General features: G+C 38.4%; 1 protein-coding gene across 3 annotated transcripts in view; it reads left to right on the top strand.

Annotated features, from left to right (window-relative positions):
• Positions 1-20239, top strand: part of NAA35 (N(alpha)-acetyltransferase 35, NatC auxiliary subunit) — a 101179-nt gene that overhangs the window by 43839 nt on the left and 37101 nt on the right. For all 3 annotated transcript variants that reach the window (XM_021064637.1, XM_021064639.1, XM_021064640.1), the window contains exons 7-11: positions 1241-1307; positions 1387-1430; positions 2812-2862; positions 3540-3623; positions 4518-4632. In XM_021064637.1, the coding sequence (XP_020920296.1) occupies positions 1241-1307; positions 1387-1430; positions 2812-2862; positions 3540-3623; positions 4518-4632 (361 nt within the window). The remainder of the gene's footprint in view (positions 1-1240; positions 1308-1386; positions 1431-2811; positions 2863-3539; positions 3624-4517; positions 4633-20239) is intronic.

The raw sequence follows: 20239 nt of genomic DNA, 5'->3' as shown, positions 1-20239 counted from the left end.
TTTGGAGGTCATTATCGAAGTGAGAGGTGGTAGATCCTTGAACTCTCGGAGATAGCTGTGAAAGGAGTGAATTAGAATTTAAAGATAGATCCTACAGTGTTTTCTGATGGATTTGATATGGGTTGTGGAAAAACAAGAGGACTTGAAATGCAGTTTTTTCAGCCCGAGTAACTGGATAGCTGGAGCTGCCTTTTAGCAACGTGGTAAATGCTGGGAGGGTTCCTATTTAGACATGTAAAATTCGAGAATCCTATTTGATGCCCAAGTAGAGAGAGGATATAAACTTCACCTAGAGGGTAAGGTTATAGCTCTGTAATACAACCTGAGACTTAAAAGACCTAATCCTGTGAGGCATACAATACCAGTTCTTTGAGACTGGGAATGTTGCTTGTTTGCTTTTCTTTCTGTTTGTAAGGTGTAATAACCTGACATGAATTGCATGTTTACTGATGCTTTTGTTGAATCCAGAAATTTTGCTGGAGAAAATTTGTTGTAATTCTGTCCACTGCTATAAATACCTATTATTCTATTAGATTCTGCCTTTATATACATATTAATAAGAATTGTAATATGGCAGAAATACGCCTGCAAAAAAAGAGGGGAGCTTCTAACTTCTTGATTGAAATAAGCCAGATGATATTAAAACTCTTCATAGTGTGAATCCAGGAAACTACTTAATCTGTTAATGTCTCAGCAGTGTTTTAAATGATTTTGGGAGATGGAACCCACACATGAATCATTTTTTTTCTTTATGGTGGGCTGATGTGGGAATGTGGTTTTGCTATCACTTTGTGTAATTCTGTTTGAGAAGGCTTAACCTTTGTAGCCCAACAGTGTGTAAAATGGTAAATAGTAAGTTTCGAAGAGTTTTAGCTAAATTTTGCAACCTTATCATCAAATAGTAATAATTATGTATTTACTCTTCACCTGTAAATGTGAGAATTCTTTGTAAGTGGGAATTATTACTTTGTAATAGTATCATAAGCATTATTTTGCAAATGAACATATTAAATGCAAGTATGTTTAAAAAGCCTAAGGGCAAGCAATTGAGATTAAGGACAGACAGCATTACAATGTGGCTTTTTAAAGGTATTGTCTGTAAAGAAAGCTTGGATATATGATAGGATATTTAGGGTGACATTCTATTACTGTTTTCTTATTAGCAAATAGTGACTTCATAAGAAATAGAATGAAAGGTTTTGCTACTATTCAGGGGCCTAATTATTGCTTTTCTTTATAGGAAGATTTTCAGTCGATGACTTACGGATTTAAAATGGCTAACAGTGTGACAGATCTTCGAGTTACAGGTAAAACCATTTATGAAGATAATTCACGGGTTTTACATTTGGATCTGTTTCCTTTTAAAATCATTGTCTTTCTTTCTAGGCATGCTAAAAGATGTGGAGGATGATATGCAAAGAAGAGTAAAGGTATATATTTTTTCTCTTCTTTGGTATAGGATATTTATATTCTTCTAAATGTCAGGTTAACTTAGCTAGTTACAAATAACTAGTATACATAGGACTACCAACTTCCTTTATAAATGCTCTTTTTTTGATAATGAATTTGAAGACTGCTGAAAGATTGTTACTTTCAAGTGTTGAAAATTTAACTCTTCCAATTTTTAAAATTTTTTGCCAGTATTTTAGAATTTTAGTATGCTATTTTAAGAATAGCATAAGATTCTAGAGTTTTAAATTCCTCAAAGGTAAGGACTATCTTCTTCACCTTTGTATCTTAGTAGTTAGGATACTGTCTAGAACATAGTAGAAGAGTTCAGTAAATGGTAGTTCCTCAAATCTGATAAAATCCTTCTGTGATTGACGACCCTGATGATTTTGTTCTCGTAGGGATTAAAAATGAAAAGTTATTTCTGTGATTTTTTTATACTTGCATAACACAACATGGTTGTCAGAAGAATTTTACGTTTTTGTCTCATTTGATATTTACAGTCATTCAGCGCATTGGGCAATAAAATGCACTTTTAGATGAGGAAAATACAGCTCAAAAGAGTTAAATAACCTTGTCTTGAGTTTAAGGGCTTGCCATTAATAAGTGGCAGCTCCAGGGCTCGAACCCAGATTCCTTTGGGGCTGACTTGGAATTTTGTCAGAATAGCCATATGTTGTACATGTATTAACAAAACATTTTCCATTTTAGTATAGGAACTGATCAGTATTTACCATGTGACTTCATTTTTATGATGTGATTTTGTGAAGGTTATTTTTTTCTCACAGGGTTAGTTTTGAGAGCATTGGGAATTTCAGTTAACAATCCTTTTAAAAGAAAGAAGTGCCATGTACCATGTGTTTTTGATTATGTTAATCACTGTTTTGCCAAACCTGACTAGCATCCATGAGGACGCAGGTTCAATCCCTGGCCTCGCTTGGTGGGTTAAGGATCCGGCTTTGCCGTGAGCTATGGTGTAGGTTGCAGACATGGCTTGGATCCAGCATTGCTGTGGCTGTGGTATACGCCAGCGGCCACAGTTCCGATTCGACCCCTAGCCTAGGAACTTCCGTATGTTTTGGGTGCGGCTCTAAAAAGACAGAAAAAATATCATGCTTTGCTTTTGCTGGTTTTTTTAATACCTTATTTTGTGCAGTCTTTATAGTTTACATCAAAATGAATTTTCTGTATGTGGAATTAATAGGAAAATAAATAATTGGTATAGCTTTTTTCATCTAAATATTTTTCTTCAAAATAGGTTCTTGCATATATTCAATAAATTAATTTATTGCTTTGCTTTATGTAATTATAATGCTTTTACAGGTTTGTGTTTGTTTTAATTCACCTTTTTTAAAATTTTAGAGTACTCGAAGTCGACAAGGAGAAGAAAGAGATCCAGAAGTTGAACTAGAAGTAATTGAACTTATTTTCTGGTAGATAATATCAGAGAAGTCTACCTCTTAATGTTGTAGTTTTATGAACTGCGTTATAATTTATGGAAGCCCTTTTTAAGGTATTTCTTTAAAAATTGGACATTGCAAGGGAGTTTATTTCCCTTGTATTTATTTTGATAGAATTATAATACAGCTCTTTCAAATACATGATTTCAAAGCTCTTCAGTATTCCTGTGAGGTAGGAAGAAAAAAATGGGTTTTTTTTGTTTGTTTGTTTGTTTTAATGGATGATCCACCAAAGCTTGGCAGATCTCAAGAACTTAGAGTATCAAAAGTTGTCAAACCTCTCTGTTGAGATCCAAAATTTTCTGACTACTTAAAGCACTTTTAATTAGTCCTTTTAAAAATGCTAATAAATCAGCTTTGAAATAATGATGTAACCTCTGACTTAGGGAAAAATCAATCTTCTTGATAGAGAAGCTTTATTATGTATTTCTGTTTCAATAGAATAGGCTTTGTTTTATTATGGTTTCTTTGCAGCTCGTTTTCAGACATTTAAAGGATTTTAAATGAAGGTGTTTATAATGTAGTAAGTTATTAACACTGAGATTTAGGACTTAAAATACTATATTTGAGAATGAAGTTTCTTTGACAGGCTTTGCTTCGTTTAACTTTTAGTCCTTTCTTATTTTTTAGCACCAACAATGTTTAGCAGTATTCAGCAGAGTGAAATTTACTCGAGTGTTACTGACAGTGCTTATAGCCTTTACTAAGAAAGAGGTAAGGGCCATTACTATAATATGTTTTAGTGTTTTTGTTTTGGGTGGAATTCTCTATTTGGGAAGTTCTGAGCCATTCTCATTGGAATGTATATGCACACATATACAGCACTCAGCATTTGGTGTGTTTACATCAGATATCCTTGATGATTTTCTCCGAAAGTCACATAAATTTTACATTCTGCTTCATAACATATCCTTGGCTGTGGTTGATATAAAAATAATGTTTTATTTTACTTACCAGTGCATAAAATAATGGAAGTTGAAATTAGGTAGTTTTCTGAATTAATGGAAGTAAAATTCAGAATTTCTGGTAGGCCTGTTCTTTCATTCAGTTAAATAATCAACTTGGATTTGTATAGAACCAAAAGCAAGATAGTATTTTGTGTGTGTGTATATGTATTTTCATTAACTCAAGTAAATTACAGACTAACTTATGAATAGTTAATAAGTGGTGAGTAGAGATCCAGCCTTTACCATTGATAGAACTTCTGTAAATCTGTTTTTTCCTGTTTCTTTTTTTTAAATTTCACATTGATGAATGACCTAGTAAAAATGTTGCAGTTTCAGTTATTCATTTTCTAGTTGAGTGCACCTGTTTTATTTATTTATTTATTTATTTATTTATTTATTTATTTTAATATAAGATTAGGAGAAAAAAAAACAGAAATGTTTCCTATGGTTTTTAATGACTCCTACAAGGTATAGATAAGGGTAAAAAAATTATTTCTGTCCTAACAGGATCTGGGCATCCTGTATTAAGTGAATAGTTTGTGAAAACCAATGTCATTACAACAAGCATTTAATTTCATTATTGTTTATAGGATTTTCCTATTTAATGTATATCTTTCAGTGAAAGAATATGTAAGAATGTTTTTGGTGATTTATTTGCTAGACCAGTGCTGTTGCAGAAGCTCAAAAATTGATGGTTCAAGCAGCAGATCTTCTTTCTGCCATTCATAATTCATTGCATCATGGCATCCAGGCCCAGAATGATACTACAAAAGGAGGTAATTGTCTGTTTTGCTTCCACTTTTTTTTGTTCTTTCCATCCAGAGTATATAGTGTTTGATTTGTTCTAAAATATCATTTAAGTCAGTCAATCCAGATCTCAGAATGTTTTGCTCCATAGGCTATGTAGAGTGGTCCTTTCTTTTTAAATTTATTCTAGACCAAAACAGTATTGTAGAGGTTGGCCATCTCCTGTATCATACTGTTTGGGCTCTGAATACTTACCATGTCTGGGGTTCATGCTGTTATGTCAAGCAGTACATCCTTTTTTAATCACCTCTCCCCTTTACTCCTCTGAGTCATCATCACCTTACACAGTCTTCCCTGACACCACTAGGCAGGCCTAGATATTCCCTCTGTGACCTCATATCACTCGTGCATACCTCCGTTAATTTTTTTTAGTATATCATATTATGGTTTACCTTTTGTCTCTCCATGAGATTTTTAGTACTTTTAGGACAGAGTCTCTTCTTTGTGTTATCTCCGCAATGCTTGGCACATTATTAACAGTAGATTTTATTTATGAACTATGCCTTAAAAATGAAAGAAATAGTGGGAGTTCCCATCATGGCAAAGCAGAAATGAATCTGTCTAGGAACCACGCGGTTGTGGGTTCGATCCCAGGCCTCTCTTAGTGGGTTAAAGATCTGGTGTTGCCATGAGCTGTGGTGTAGGTCACAAACTTGGCTCAGATCTAATGTGGCTGTGGCTGTGGTGTAGGCCAGCAGCTGTAGCTCTAATTGGACTCCTAGCCTGCGAACCTCCATATGCTAAGGGTACAGCCCTATAAAGCAAAAAAAAAAAAAGAAAGAAAGAAAGAAAGAGTGGACCTTTATTCTAAAAGCTATACCTGAGTTAACATTTTAGATAATGTATAGCAATTATGATTATCCTTAAGACTCACTCAAATGAGATAATTATAGTTTTTAAATTAGTTTTTCACATTTCTTCGTCCTTTGTCCAGGAAGACTAGTTTGTATTGATTCACATTCCTTTCCTTTTAGTGACAGAAGTTGTGATATTCCCCCCTCCCATTAATTTTTTTTCTTGCTCAGACCTTAGGTAGTGGAGCAGTCTGAAAGGTAATTTGGTTCAGGAGATCAATAGTATCATAATCTTTGTAATAATTATACTAATCTTAAAAATTCATTACTAATTCATTATTGTTTTTTCCAGGAGAGGAAAAAAACTAGGTGACTAAAGGGTTTTATGCATAGAAAGCTGTCTAGTACATGCTTTCAGAGAGGTAAACAAATCCACAGCTCTTCAATACTTTGAAATCTGTGCAGGAGTACTTAACCACTTTATAATACACTGCTTCGATGTAGTTTGTTCAGTTGGATATGTATCAATAAGACATTAATGATACAGAACAAGAGTCTTCCAAATGACTCTTCAGAATTTGCTGTTCCTTTTTTGCCACATCCTGGTGTTGTGGGCTGTTCTGGTCTGTAACTGAGAGAATAATCATTGCCATGGGGGTCACTGGTTGCCCTGTGGTTTGTGGATTTGTGGCTTCCCAATAGTTCAGATCTGTCAGCACTTAAAAAAAAAAAAAAAAAAAAAGCCAGTGTGTATATTCTCAACTATTTTGCTTTTATGGTATGCTCATGAGTAGGTTTTAGGAAGATGGTTTACATAAAGTTGAGTTGAAAACACTAAGCAGGTGAAGTTTTAAATTTAGGGAGTACTTACTGTATGCTTAATTTTCTGTTTAGTACCTTTTAAGCCGGCTTAGCTTTGTAATTATCCAATTAAGCATAAAGTTAAAGAGAAATAATTTTAAAAAGTGAATGCCTTCCTAGTAGTATTTATTTTAAGGAAGTGATGATAAAGCAAAATGTATATTAGTTTTGGTCTCAGGTTATTCATGTTGCCCTCTTTTTTTTTTTTTTTTTTTTTTTTTTTTTTTTTTGGTCTTGTTAGGACAAGTGCATATGGAAGTTCCCAGGCTAGGGGTTGAAGTGGAGCAACAGCTTCTGGCCTACACCACAGATGACAGCAACGCTGGATCATTAACCCACTGAGCGAGGCCAGGGATCAAACCTGCATCCTCATGGATACTAGTCAGATTCCTTTCCACTGAGCCACAATGTGAACTCCTCATGTTGCCTTCTTAATATTATTACAACTCCAGCTAGTGGTAAAATGTCTCTGTAAAGCTTGAAATTACTGGGCATTAATTTTAAATTCCCATTGAAAAGATATGATTAGTGAAAACTTGGAAACGATGTAAAGGGAAAAAGGAGCAAGAATCAAACTTGATTCAAGAATTACTTGCTGGTGGAGTTCCCATCGTGGCGCAGTGGTTAACGAATCCGACTAGGAACCATGAGGTTGCGGGTTCGATCCCTGCCCTTGTTCAGTGGGTTGACAATCCGGCGTTGCCGTGAGCTGTGGTGTAGGTTGCAGACATGGCTCGGATACTGCATGGCTGTGGCTCTGGCATAGGCTGGCAGCTACAGCTCCGATTCGACCCCTAGCCTGGGAACCTCCATATGCCGCGGGAGCGGCCCAAGAAATAGCAAAAAGACAAAAAAAAAAAAACAAAAAGAGTTACTTGCTGGTGGGTTTACTCAGTGGACATGATGTCCTGAAGATGAAGGAGGCAGAAATGATTTGGGGACAGGAGATGCTTAAGGAAGGCAGCTCTTGCTATTCCCATTGTGGCTCGGTGAATTAAGAACCTGACACAGTGTCCGTGAGGATGTGGGTTCAATAGCTGACCTCACTCAGTGGGTTAAGGGTCTGGCATTGCAGCAAGCTACGGCATAGGTCACAGATGTGGCTCAGATCTTGTGTTGCTATGACTGTGGCGTAGGCTAGCAGCTGTAGCACCAATTTGACTCCTAGCCTGAGAATTTCCATATGCCCCAGACGTGGCCTGAAAAAAGAAAAGGGCAGCTCAGGTGTAATGAATGGGATTTTTTAAACAGTGGTGAAATAAAGAAGTCTACCAATAAATATTTTGCTTTAGAAAATGGAAAAGCAGGTTTTAGGGTTATTTTCATGTGACGTGATGATTGAAATTGAAAGAGTAGATATGATGACTCAGGGTTTGCTATCAGGACCTTGAGTTAGATCTTTGTTGAAAAGACAAGGGAAGAAAAAGATGCTGCGAAGCACATAGTGCTGCTTGTCTTTGCCTGTGCTCCTTTATTGCTGGTGAAATCTCTTCTTTTTATATGTCTGTGAAATTCTAACCCATCCTTCAAAATGCTGTTCAGATCATCTCCTCCAGTGAGATTTTTCAGATTCTACTTTCTCTTTCCATATTCCTTTATAGTTACCTGTGGATTAGTTTTGATTTACTCTTCACAGTACAAGCATCTTTAACAGTTGCTAATGGAAGTGAAAATTTTATTTATGTTGACTGAAATTGGTAAATACTTTTGAGGTGTATTTTAAAATTTGACATTCAGTTCCAAGAGGACTTGTCATCCTTTTAAAATAAATTTTAAAATGTCTGATTCAGGAGTTACCGTTATGGCTCAGCAGCTTACGAACCCAACTAGCATCCATGAGGACGCCTGTTCGATCCCTGGCCTCACTCAGTGGGTTAAGGATCTGGCATTGTCAGGAGCTGTGGTATAGGTTGCAGATGCAGCTTAGATGCCGAGTTGCTGTGGCTGTGGCATAGGCCAGCAGCTATAGCTCCAATTCAGCCTGTAGCCTGGGAACCCCCATATGCCACAGGTGCGGCCCTGAAAAGCCAAAAAAGAAAAGTTTGATTCAAACAGTAAAGTGAACATATAAATCCACCTTCTGAAACCTTAATGGAACAGTGAAGAACTGTTGGGTTTTTTTAAAAATAGGTATAATCAATAAAGAGGAAAAAGACAAGAAAAAAAGACAGTAGCAACAAAATTTTAGATGCTAGCTGCTGGAGAACAGGACATTGAGCTCTCTATCCCCAGATAACTGAACTTTTAACCACTGATAAGGAAAGTCGATTTTAATATTACCAATCCTCTGAAGGGCCTCATGTTTTTGTGTATCAGGTACCTCTGAAAATAAGGGTGAGAACTGTGATAGCATGAGAACTAGTTGAAAATCTGTTTAGAAACAGATTTTCTCCCCATTTTCTCCTTAGTAACATTCCTGAGCCTCAGAATGCTGAAAGATTATTATCTGGAATAGGGGAACAGAGACATGCTGGACCGAGGAAATACCAGGCGCTGTTGAATGGCACACAATATGGTAATTTAAACACTTATTATTCTAAAATCTATCCTTCCTCCCTTCCCCACTTCCCACACACCACACCCAAGTTGTGGCCTCCATCTCCCCCCACCCCACCCCACATCATCTTCCAAATTAGTACAGTTTTCCTCTTGCACTCCACTTAAGAGTTTGGAAGACACTTAGGGAACTCTGGCAAGCTTAAGAGATGGAGAAAAACATCAGCAAAATCTAAATTTATTGGTATTAGCAGTTCTGATAAAATGGTTTGGTGGAAAGGCCTCATCTGTATTCACAGAGCTCTTAATGAGGTTTTTCTGATTTCAAAGCTGAGTATATAGTCATGGATGCAAATCTATATAGCCTTAAAAAAAAAAAAAAAAGAAAAAAGGCTAGCAAACAAAATACCTTTTAAAAAATGGAAAAAATCAGTGCATATATAAAGCAAAAATAGGCTGTTCTGAAAAAGAAGGAAAGAATATATATTCTTTGAGATTCAAAACATAAAAGCATAAATCATTTAAAAATAGAAAATACAGAACACAAAGTTGAGGAAATCTTAGAGAAAGTAGAGTAAAAAATGAAATGGTAGGGAGTTCCCATGGTGGCTCAGCGGTAACAAAGCTGACTAGTATCCATGACGATGCAGGTTTGACCCCTGGCCTTGCTCAGTGGGTTAAAGATCCAGTGTTGCCATGAGCTGTGGTGTGGGTTGCAGACATGGCTCAGATCCTACATTGCTGTGGCTGTGGTGTAGGTCAGCAGCTGCAGCTCTTACTCAACCTCTAGCCGGGGAACTTCCATGTGCCATTTGTGCAGCCCTCAAAAGACAAAAACAAACAAACAAAAAAATGAAAAGTTAGAAAATAAGGAGAAAAAGGTAAGAATATTATAGCATCAGTCTAGAAGGTCCATAATCTAATAGAATTAATAAGATAAATGAAGGATAAGCTAATAAAAGTTGTTCCAGAAATAGAGACCAGAAAATAGAAGCAGAAAACAAAAAACACTTAACCAAATTTCCTGGAATCAAATGAACCAAATACCCAGGTTAAAAGGCCCAATGAAGAGTTATCCAGCACAACCACGATGAAAATAGACTTCTATCAAGGCAAATTGTCATGAAATTTCAGAGTAGCAGGGGAAAAAATAGAAGGTGTAAAAAATTTGAAAAATAAGTTGCATTCACAGAATCAAGACAGAATTGTCATCAAACTTTCAGCATCATGAATGGAAGCTAGAAATGAGTGGAGCAGAGATTTTATAAAGTTGAAGGAGCTGCACTTGCTAATTTTAAAATTTACCATAATGCTACACTAATCAAGAGAGTTTGGTATTGATGTAAAAATAGACATAGAGTAGTGGAATAAAAGTTTAATATCGAAAAACAATCCCTCGTGTTTATGGTCAATTGATGTTTCACATGAGTGCCAAGACAGTTCAATGGGGAAAGAAAAGTATTTTCAAAAAATGACACCGGAACAGCTGGGTAACCACATGCAAAAGAAAGTTGGGCCATCTCCCCCCTCAAGCCTCTTCTTGTGTCATATACAAAAATCAATTCCAAATGGATCAGTGACATGAATGTAGAAACTAAAAATAGGAAACTCCAAAACCTAGACATAAACCTTGAGAATCAATAAAACGGAAAATAAGTCAATGTAAAAACAGGCAAGGGATCTAAATTAGACATTTTTCTGAGTAAGATTTACAAATGACCAGTAAACGTGTGAAAAGGTAGATGTGCCATGGGAAAGGCAAATCAAAATGAAAAGATAGCTCTTCCCAGTCACTGGATGGCTGAAATCAAAAAGGTCGTAACCAGTGTTGATGGGGTATGGAGAAACTAGAATCTTCATACACTGCTGGTTGGAATGTTAAATAATGAAACTACTTTGGAAAACAATTTTGTCTTGTCTCAAAAGGTATGTAGATTTATAATATAGTTATTCTAATACTTGGTGTATATATATGCATATATATCCACCCAAGAGAAATAGAAACATATGTCTGTTCAAAAAGTTGTACAGTAATGCTCACAACACTTATTCATAATGGCCAAAAAGTGGAAACAAACCACATGTCCCTCAGCAGGCAAATAAAAATGTTGTATATCCATGCAGTGGAGTAGCATTTGGAAATTCACTGAAGTACTAATGTCTGTTACAACATGGATGGACCTTGAAAACATGCTAAATAGAAAAAGCCAATTGCAAAAGAACATATATTGTATGATTTTCACTTATGTAAAACATCCAGAATAGACAAACCCATGGAGACAGAAAGTAGGTCAGTTGTTGCTTAGGGCTTGAGGAGGATGGGAAGAAGGAGGACTGCTAAAGGATATGGAGTTTCTTCTTAATTTTTTATTTATTTTTTTGTCTTTTTGCCTTTTCTATGGCCTCACCCGAGGCATATGGAGGTTCCCAGGCTAGGGGTCGAATCAGAGCTGTAGCTGCCAGCCTACACCACAGCCACAGCAACGCGGGATCCAAGCCGCGTCTGCGACCTACACCACAGCTCACGGCAACGTGGGATCGTTAACCCACTGAGCAAGGCCAGGGATCCAACCCGCAACCTCATGGTTCCTAGTCGAATTCGTTAACCACTGCTCCACGATGGGAACTCCGGTTTCTAATCTTGAATCCTATTCCAAAACTATCATTTAATTGTGAGGAAAGATAATTGCAGGTATTTAATCTCCTGAAAGTTTTCCATATGCTGCTGGAATGTGCTCCATTAAAACAAGGGACTAAATCAAGATAAAGGGAAGCATGGAATCTGAGGAATATAAGACTCCAGCATAAGAAAATAATGAGAGAAATCCCAGGGTGATAATGCGTCTGAGCGTAATACATGGGAGCCGAAGTCCAGGTGGAAGAAAGGCACAGGGTCAAGTGTCTCAAAGTAGATGCAAGATCTGTTGTCACCAATAAAACTGACACAATACCTGCTTTCTTTGATGTAGAAAGAAGAGATTTGGAGAACTGGCATATTTGGGATTGAATTAAGTGTTATGTACATGCAAACAAAAAGTGAGACAGCGATTAACTTCAGACCGTATATGAATGAATGTTAAGACTTCCTTCCAGGAGTTCCCGTCGTGGCGCAGTGGTTAACAAGTCCGACTAGGAACCTTGAGGTTGCGGGTTCGGTCCCTGCCCTTGCTCAGTGGGTTAACGATCCGGCATTGCTGTGAGCTGTGGTGTAGGTTGCAGACGCGGCTTGGATCCCGCGTTGCTGTGGCTCTGGCTTAGGCCGGTGGCTACAGCTCCAATTCGACCCCTAGCCTGGGAACCTCCATATGCTGCGGGAGCGGCCCAAGAAATGGCAAAAAGACAAAAAAAAACAAAAACAAAAAACAACTTCCTTCCATGTGTATGAAAGTTATCCATGACCCAGATGTGAATGGAATTTACTCAATCATAATGGTGCTGAACATTGATAATAACTGAAATTCAGATCTAACTATACTGGAAGTGAGAGCACAGAAGGGTGTTTATGCTTATAGTGCAACTTCATATTTTTTTTTCTATCTCTCTCCTTTTGCACGTATCTCCTTTTGGAGATGGAGGAATAGGTCAGATAACATGTAAAACTGGGTCCTACTGTTACAGTGTTTGGCCACCTTTCTCCCCATCCCCAGTTATAAGGGTTTTTATTTTTTAAGAAATTGGGAGGATTGTTTCTCATATTCCTTGTGGTTTTCAGTTGATTATAGACAAGCAAGCAGCAAGCAGCAGAGACATCTTTACCATCTAAAAACCTTAAGTCCTCTAGAGTACACATACCCCTTACCTGTGTGAGGATGTGTATTTATTTTCTATGAGAAGAAACTGTTTTCATTAAAAGAGTAAACCCATCTCTGGTTCCTGGCACATGCCTCCTTATCAGGTGGTGATTATAAATGAAGCCAGCCGCCACCTCTCCTGTACACTGCCAGACCAGCAAATGATATTAGCTGGGTTGAGGCCACATAATTTCAGCCCTCAGGAGGGAAAAGGTGCAATATTACCAGAAAGTTTGCCATCGGATTTCTAAATTATATTTTAAGCTACTTTTCATTGACACTATTTTTAATTTAGCTTCTTTGACTCAGTCATAAATGCATGCCACTCAAGAATCAGCTGAATAAGGTTTTCATTAAATCTAACAATCTGGAGTTCCTGTCGTGGCATAGTGGTTAACAAATCCGACTAGAAACCATGAGATTGCGGGTTCGGTCCCTGCGCTTGCTCAGTGGGTTAACCATCCGGCGTTGCCGTGAGCTGTGGTGTAGGTCGCAGATGCGGCTCGGATCCCGCATTGCTGTGGCTCTGGCGTAGGCCGGTGGCTGCAGCTCCGATTCGACCCCTAGCCTGGGAACCTCCATATGCCGCAGGGGCGGCCCAAGAAATAGCAAAAAGAAAAAAAAAAAAAAAAATCTAACAATCTTCTGCCCACCCTTTCCTCCTAATTCCATTATTTCTCTCTTCCCAGAGTTAATCTCTTCCACTTCTACGTAATTCTTTCTTTTGGTATTTACCAAATAACAAGCTTATAGTTCTACTTACTTCCTATTTTTTCACTGTGACCCAGTTTTATATCTTTCCCAGATGTCTCTTAAGTGACATTCAGACAAATATTTTAAATTTTCAAGAACTCGGGAAATATTTTTCCTGTGATGTTTTCCAAGTGGGGGTGGGGCACAGATTAGAATCATAAATAAAATTCAGTTTAGTGGGACATAAATGGAAAAGCTTTGGTAAAAAGAATAGGCAGTGAATATTAAATCTATTTTGTCATTGAACTACAGTTAAAACAGCTGTGGAAGTTGATTTCACTAAATATAAGTGTCATGAGCCTTGGCAATATAAAAGTAATCATATACTAAAAGTCAGGAGGCAGAGTTCCTGTTGGTGGCTTGGGATTACGGACCTGACATTGTCTCTCTGAAGATACGGGTTCAATCCCTGGCCTGGTGATCCCCTGTTGCTGAAGCTACAGTGTAGATGTCAAAGATGCAGTTCAGATCCAGTGTTGCCATGGTTGTGGCATAGGCCTCAGCTACAGCTCACGTTCAACCCTAGCCCAGGAACTTCCATGTGTCCCAGTGCAGCCCTAAAAAAAAGTCAAGGGGCAAAGGGAAAACAAAGACTGATTTTCTTCTTCCCTCCTTCCCTCCCTCCCTTCTTCCTTCCTTCTCCAAAGGTATTGGTTAGAGTTGATAAATCTGTAAAGATAAAAGTACATTTTAGCACATAAAGGTAACTGATGATAGTGGAGATAACAATTCAGATTTGGTGAACAAAGCGAAGTAGAGGGAGGTCTTTGACCTAATCATTGTTTGTCATGGGTAAGGAAATTAATAGATAAGTGAAGATATAGAACCTTAGAGATATTAATAAACTTAGAGCTATAAAATTAATAAAACTTCTCAATTATCAGAAGTTATACCAAAGTAAATTCTAGTGAAAGATAAAATCATTTCAAAAGGAAGTATATATTTCCTGTTAAATGGGAGTAAAACTAAGAACTGGTTGTAGTTCTAATTCCTTCTATGCTTAAAAAAAAAAATTTAGTCTTTACCCATGAGATAGGTCTGAGCAAGAGGGGCAGCCTCTACTAGAGCTGGATGTTGGAGCTGGGCACAGATTAGAACAGTATTTGAGTAGGGAGCAGGGGTGGCGCTGTTAAAAAAAAAATGAAGCTGATAGACTTGCTTGACACAGCATTTGCCGCAAACCTTCAGTTTGTTTAAAAATAGAAAAGCAGTATCTGCGAAGCACAGTAAAGCAAAGCACACTGAAATGAGATATGCCTGTAATAGGAGTGTGAAGGGAGCATCTGTGAAGCAGTGGACCTAGAACAAAATTTTGGAGCTAAGTGGCTTGAGGAGGGCATCATCATGAAGGGCACCCTGGCTAGATTCATTACTTCCCAAGTGAGGTGAGAGGGCTGTCTACACAGCCGAGCAACTGGGCTTGGAGTACCTGAGCCTAAGCCATGAAGTGGGAAGGTAACTCGGTTGGCACAACCTGGTACTGTGTGTCAGGAGCCTAACTGGGGTGAGGATAGTGTATCTGGGAGAGCAACCCAGTGCCTGGTGCTTTAGAGCCTAAAAGCAGGCATGTGGGAGCACAGGCAGGTTGAGTTGGGCATACCCATGCGAATGTAGCCTGGCATGGGGTGTTAGAACCTGAGACAGTTTTCATAGAGGCAGCTCTGTGCAGGGCTGTTGGAGACTGTGCAGGGTAAAGAGGGCATCTATTTGCAGAGGTGGCCTAATGCTGGATGTCAGATCCTTAGCATGTTGAAAGGTGCCCAGGTGCCGAGTGTCAAATTACAAGTGGGATGAAGAGGACATCTTTACAGGTTACCATAGAATGGCAGAGCCTAAAAAGTAAGAAGATCCTGTCTGAGTGGAAAGGTGGCTCTGAGTGGGGAGGAGCAGCTCAAGCAGGTTGGGGAAGGCAATTTGTACGGAAAGAGGTCTTGTTATGGGGTTTCAGAGCTTAGATGGGATGAGGAGGCCTCTCTGCAAAAGGATGGCCAAACAGGGGAGGTAGGAGCCCAAACAGTGTTAGACACAGTGGCTTGGCATGTCAGAACCCAAGTAAGATAAGAGCACATCTGTATGGGGAGTGGGTGTCAGTGATAGGAGATTGTAATATGGCTGCATGATAGCCCCAACATTATCAAGGTCCTAGCTATCAAAATTTTTACCTTATTTCGGAAAAGAGGGTCTTTCTAGATGTGCTTAAGTAAGAATCTTCCCATGAGGTGATAATCTTGGATTATCTGAATGGGCCCTAAATACCATCCTAAGTGTTCTCCTTAAAAGAGAGACAGAAGGAGATGGACATACACAGAAGAGGAGAAGGTGGTGTGATGACAGAGAAATCAGCATGAGGCACTTCTAAGCCAAGAAATTCCAACAGCCACAAGAAACTGGAAGAGGCAAGGCACAGATTTTCCCTTAGAGTTTTGAGGAGTGCAGCCCTGCCAATGCCTTAATTTCAGCTAAGTGAAACTGGGGTTAAACTTCTGACCTCCAGAACTGTGAGAGAATAAATATCTGTCTTAAAACACCCAATTTGTGGTAATTTGTTAGAGCAGACCTAGAAACTAATACAAAGGCTGATTGCATACAGTAGAACTGATCATGTATATAAATGTATTGAGAATTGTGCCTTGCCACTTTTCTCAGACTTAAACAGCCAACTTAAACCAGTTTCTAGAGTAGGAGATAACTAGTGTTGGGTTGAAATTAAAGATATCACTGTAAGTTCATAGTTATATATAGGTCGATGTAGAAATAAATGTACACGTAAATATGCACATGTTTGTACACGTGCATGTGTGTAAACATATTTGTATGTCATAAAGCAGTGAGCATACGTACATCTAGATCTTGCTTCCCGAAGACTGTTGTCTAGTTAAAGGTACTGGGGGTATGAGTTGACCAAGATGGAAGCTCGTAAATGCTCCTTCCTCCCATGAACATACCAAATGGATAGCTATACACGGAGCATTTCCCTCTAAAAGAAACCCAGAAACTAATTCACCAACTTATAAACATTGGACAGTTGAGGAAATAGCCACATCAAAAGGAGCAGGAAAGGCTAAGATTCATTTGTCATAAAACCCCAGCCCTAACTAAGCACTGTAGAGTTGGGAGAGAACTCCCAACTCTCAGGTTCTATCTGAGGAGTGAAGCTTTTGGACCGTACATCTAGCACCCCAACTTTCGGTGCCTTCCGTTGGAATAGTCTTGCAAAACAGCTCTGAAAGCCATTGGGGCTTGTGTTCACAAGACCTATAAGACTCTGGCAACCAAAGGAGCAATTCCTAATGGGAATGCAGTCCCCCACAGGGATCAGCTCAGAGGAAGTAGAAAAAATTGTCCATCTCCCAGTCTTTCCTTGAAGGAGGTTTATCTTGCTGTGGCACAATGAGTTAATCCAACTTCAGTGGCTCAAGTTGCTACAGAGGCGCAGGTTCAGTCTCTGGCCCAGGAACTTCCATATGGCATGGGTGCAGCCATTTAAAAAAAAAAAAAAAGAAGAAGAAGAAGAAGAAAGAAAGATTATCAGTATATTGTAAAAGGTGGTATCTGAGGGTCATGTTTCTAATTTAGCAGACACTTAGAGGCCGGCTGCAGTCCTTCCCAGAGGCCAGGAAAGCCAGAGAACACCTTGCTTGGCTTCTCTTTCCAACCCATTCCAAATCACCAGTATCTAACTAGAAAGAACTTACACATTCACACCCCAGCTTTTGTGGCTGCTTCCTGAAGCATGGGACCCAGATCCCTTGGCTATGATGATAGCCAAAGAGGCTTCCATTCATGCATCCCAGAAGACTGTACCAAAGAAACATTCCTCAAGTTCTACCCTCCAGGGCTTAGCATATAGGGAGCAAGCAAAATTTCCCATCTTCCAGTCTTCCCCTGAAATAGATTTATCTCTGTACTTTGAAAGATGTGGCTGAGCAGGTTAAGAATCCAACTAGTGTCTAAGGATGCGGGTTCAATCCCTGGCCTTCCTCAGTGGGTTAAAGGATCCGGTGTTGCCATGAGCTGTGGTGTAGCTCACAGGTGCAGCTCAGATCTGGTATTGATGTGGCATAGGTTGGTAGCTGCAGCTCCAATTCAGCCCTTAGTCTCAGAACTTTCATATGCCATGGCTGCAACTCTAAAAAGAGAAAAAATAAATAAATAAATAAATAAAAGAAAAGATGCTCCCTGCATGCTAGGCTTCTAATTTAGCAGGGAACTAGAGTCCACCTGAGATCTCCCCAGAGACAGGGGAAGCCAGCAGGTATCTCTCACCCACCTTTTTGCTTTAGCTCATTCAGTAATAAACCCCAGTTGATAGTGTCTCCCAAGAAGGAGCTTGTACACACATCTGATGCCGACCCTCTTGCAGGTGCCATCCAAAGGATGAGTCCCCAGATCATCTGGTTCTAATAGTCAATGAGTCTTGCATTCAGCGATCTTACAGGGCTTTATCAAACAGCTGTTTTTTTGTTTTGTTTGTTTCATCTTTTTAGGGTCACACATGTGGCATATGGAAGTTGCAGCCTACACCACAGCCCACAGCAACGCCAGATCCTTAACCCACTGAGTGAGGCCAGGGCTTGAATCCGAGTCCTCATGGATGCTAGTCGGGTTCTTTAAGCACTGAGCCACAATGGGAACTCCTTAATTCCAATATTTTTGTACTGGTTTTCTGTCTGGATGATTGAAAATGGGATGTTTTAGTCTCCTAGTATTATTGTATTGCTATGTCCCTTTTTAGCGCTCTTTTGCAATTATATATTTAGTTGTTCCTTTCTTGGATGCTTAAATATTCATGATTTTTATATCCTTTGGATTAATTTACTGCGTTATTACATAATAATTCTCTTTGTCTTTTGTTATAGCCTATGACTCAAAGTCTGTTTTGTCTGGTGTAACTTAAGCTACCCCAAACCTATTTTGGTTTCTATTGGGATGCTTTTTCAATTAATGCTTTTTGTAGCTTTATTCACAATAGCCAAGGTAAGAAAACAACCTAAGTGTCCATTGATGGATGAATGGATTAAGAAAAATACAATATATACAATGGAATATTAATCAGCTTTAAAACAGAAGGAAATCCTGTCATTTGTAACAACATGAATGAACCTGGAGGGCATTGTGCTGAGTGAAATAAACCTGACAGAGAAAAACAAATACTGCTTGCTATCACTTATATGTGGAATTTTGTTCAAAAAGTTGAACTCATAGGAACAGAGAATAGAAAAATGGTTGCGGAGGCTGAGGGAAAAAGAAGTTGGTAAAGAAATAACAAATTTTCGGTTAGAAGCTGAAGAAGGTTTGAAGATTTAATGTATAAAATGGTGACTGTAGTTGGTAACAGTGAATTGTATAGTTGAAATTTGCCAGAAGAGTAGAACTTAAAATGTTCTCATGAAAGGAAAAAAAAAAAAAAAAATACATGAGGTGATGGATGTGTTAACTCTGGGAGGAATCCTTTCAAAATATGTGCATGTATCAAATGATCACATTGTACATTTTAAATATCTTATAATTTTACTGTCAATTGTACCTCAAGAAAACTGGGGAAAAAAGAGAAAAAGGAGCTAACACTTACTGGAAGAATGCGTGATTCCAGGGCTAGGGCAGAGAAAGAGCAAGATGAGCCTTTTTTTTTTTTTTTTTTTTTTTTTCCTGTTATCGTTTATAGGTGGAATCTAAAACACAACGCATGAACTTACCTAAGAAATAGAGTCACACAGAAAACAGACGTGTGTTTGCCAAGGGGGAGGAGGATGCGGGGGAGAGATGGATTGGGAGGTTGGGATTAGCAGAAGCAAAGTGGTATATATGGGACAGATAAACAGGAGTCCTCCTGCACAGCCCAGGGAACCCTATTAAATACCAATGATAAACCATAATATCAATGATAAGCCATAACGGCTTACTGTGAGGTACTTAAATGAGTGATAGCTTTAAAAACGAAAAAAACAGGAAACTTCGTAACTGGAAGATGATGCGTAATCGTTGTTTTGAGGTTTGAGCAAGATGTTTTGGAACATCTAATTATCTGGAAGTGAGTAAATATCCAAAGAATGATGGGACAGGTCAGTTAAGCACAGCAAACAGCGTGAAGGGGCATTCGCACAGTCCCAGCTGGGGACAACTTGAACGTGGAAATAAATAATTCTCATAGATCGTAACCAGTTGAATAAAAGAAGAAGCCATGTTTGCATACTAATATAAATAAATGAATTAATGAATAAACAGTTTGATAAGGATCATATTTAGGTGTCCTTCTCCTGCCCCCCACCCCCGCCAAATTTATTAACTACAGAGGGGAAAGGAGTTCCATGGTGAAGAAGCCTGTCAAACACCAACTTAATCAAGTGATCAAAGTTTACCAGTAGTGAGTCAGATCTCCACTTTGTTGATGAGGTGCAATGAGAAAAATATGACATCACTTCTGTCATCATCCAAAGATTAATAATTTGAATCTAACCACAAAGAAATAAGAAACCGCATTGAAGGGCAATATGTAGAATTATCCACGTATTAGTCTTCAGAGTTGTCATGGTCATAGAAGTTAAGGAAAGACTGAAGAACTGCTCCAGGTTGAAGGCAACTAAGACACAGTGAAGTGAAATGCCACTTGTGATTCTGATGTAGATAGGAAGCATGTTCCTGGTACAATTGTGCAGAACTTGAGTAAGGTCAGAGTATTAGATGATAGTAATCTAATGGTCATTGTTACTTTACTAACACAGATTACTGTATCATGGTTTTAAGTGCATCTTTATAGGAATAACACTTTCATATTTGAAAGTGATTCATTATGGACCACACATGCAGCTTTACTTGAAGTATGAGATTGTTTCAGAAGAAAAAAATTCGCCTTAAAAAATAATGAAAGATGGGAGATAGCG

The sequence above is a fragment of the Sus scrofa genome, chromosome 10 (assembly GCF_000003025.6).
Source record: "Sus scrofa isolate TJ Tabasco breed Duroc chromosome 10, Sscrofa11.1, whole genome shotgun sequence".
Classification (NCBI taxonomy): Eukaryota; Metazoa; Chordata; class Mammalia; order Artiodactyla; family Suidae; genus Sus; species Sus scrofa.
Note: the sequence above shows the minus strand (reverse complement) of the source record. Positions and strands in the feature narration are given on the sequence as shown.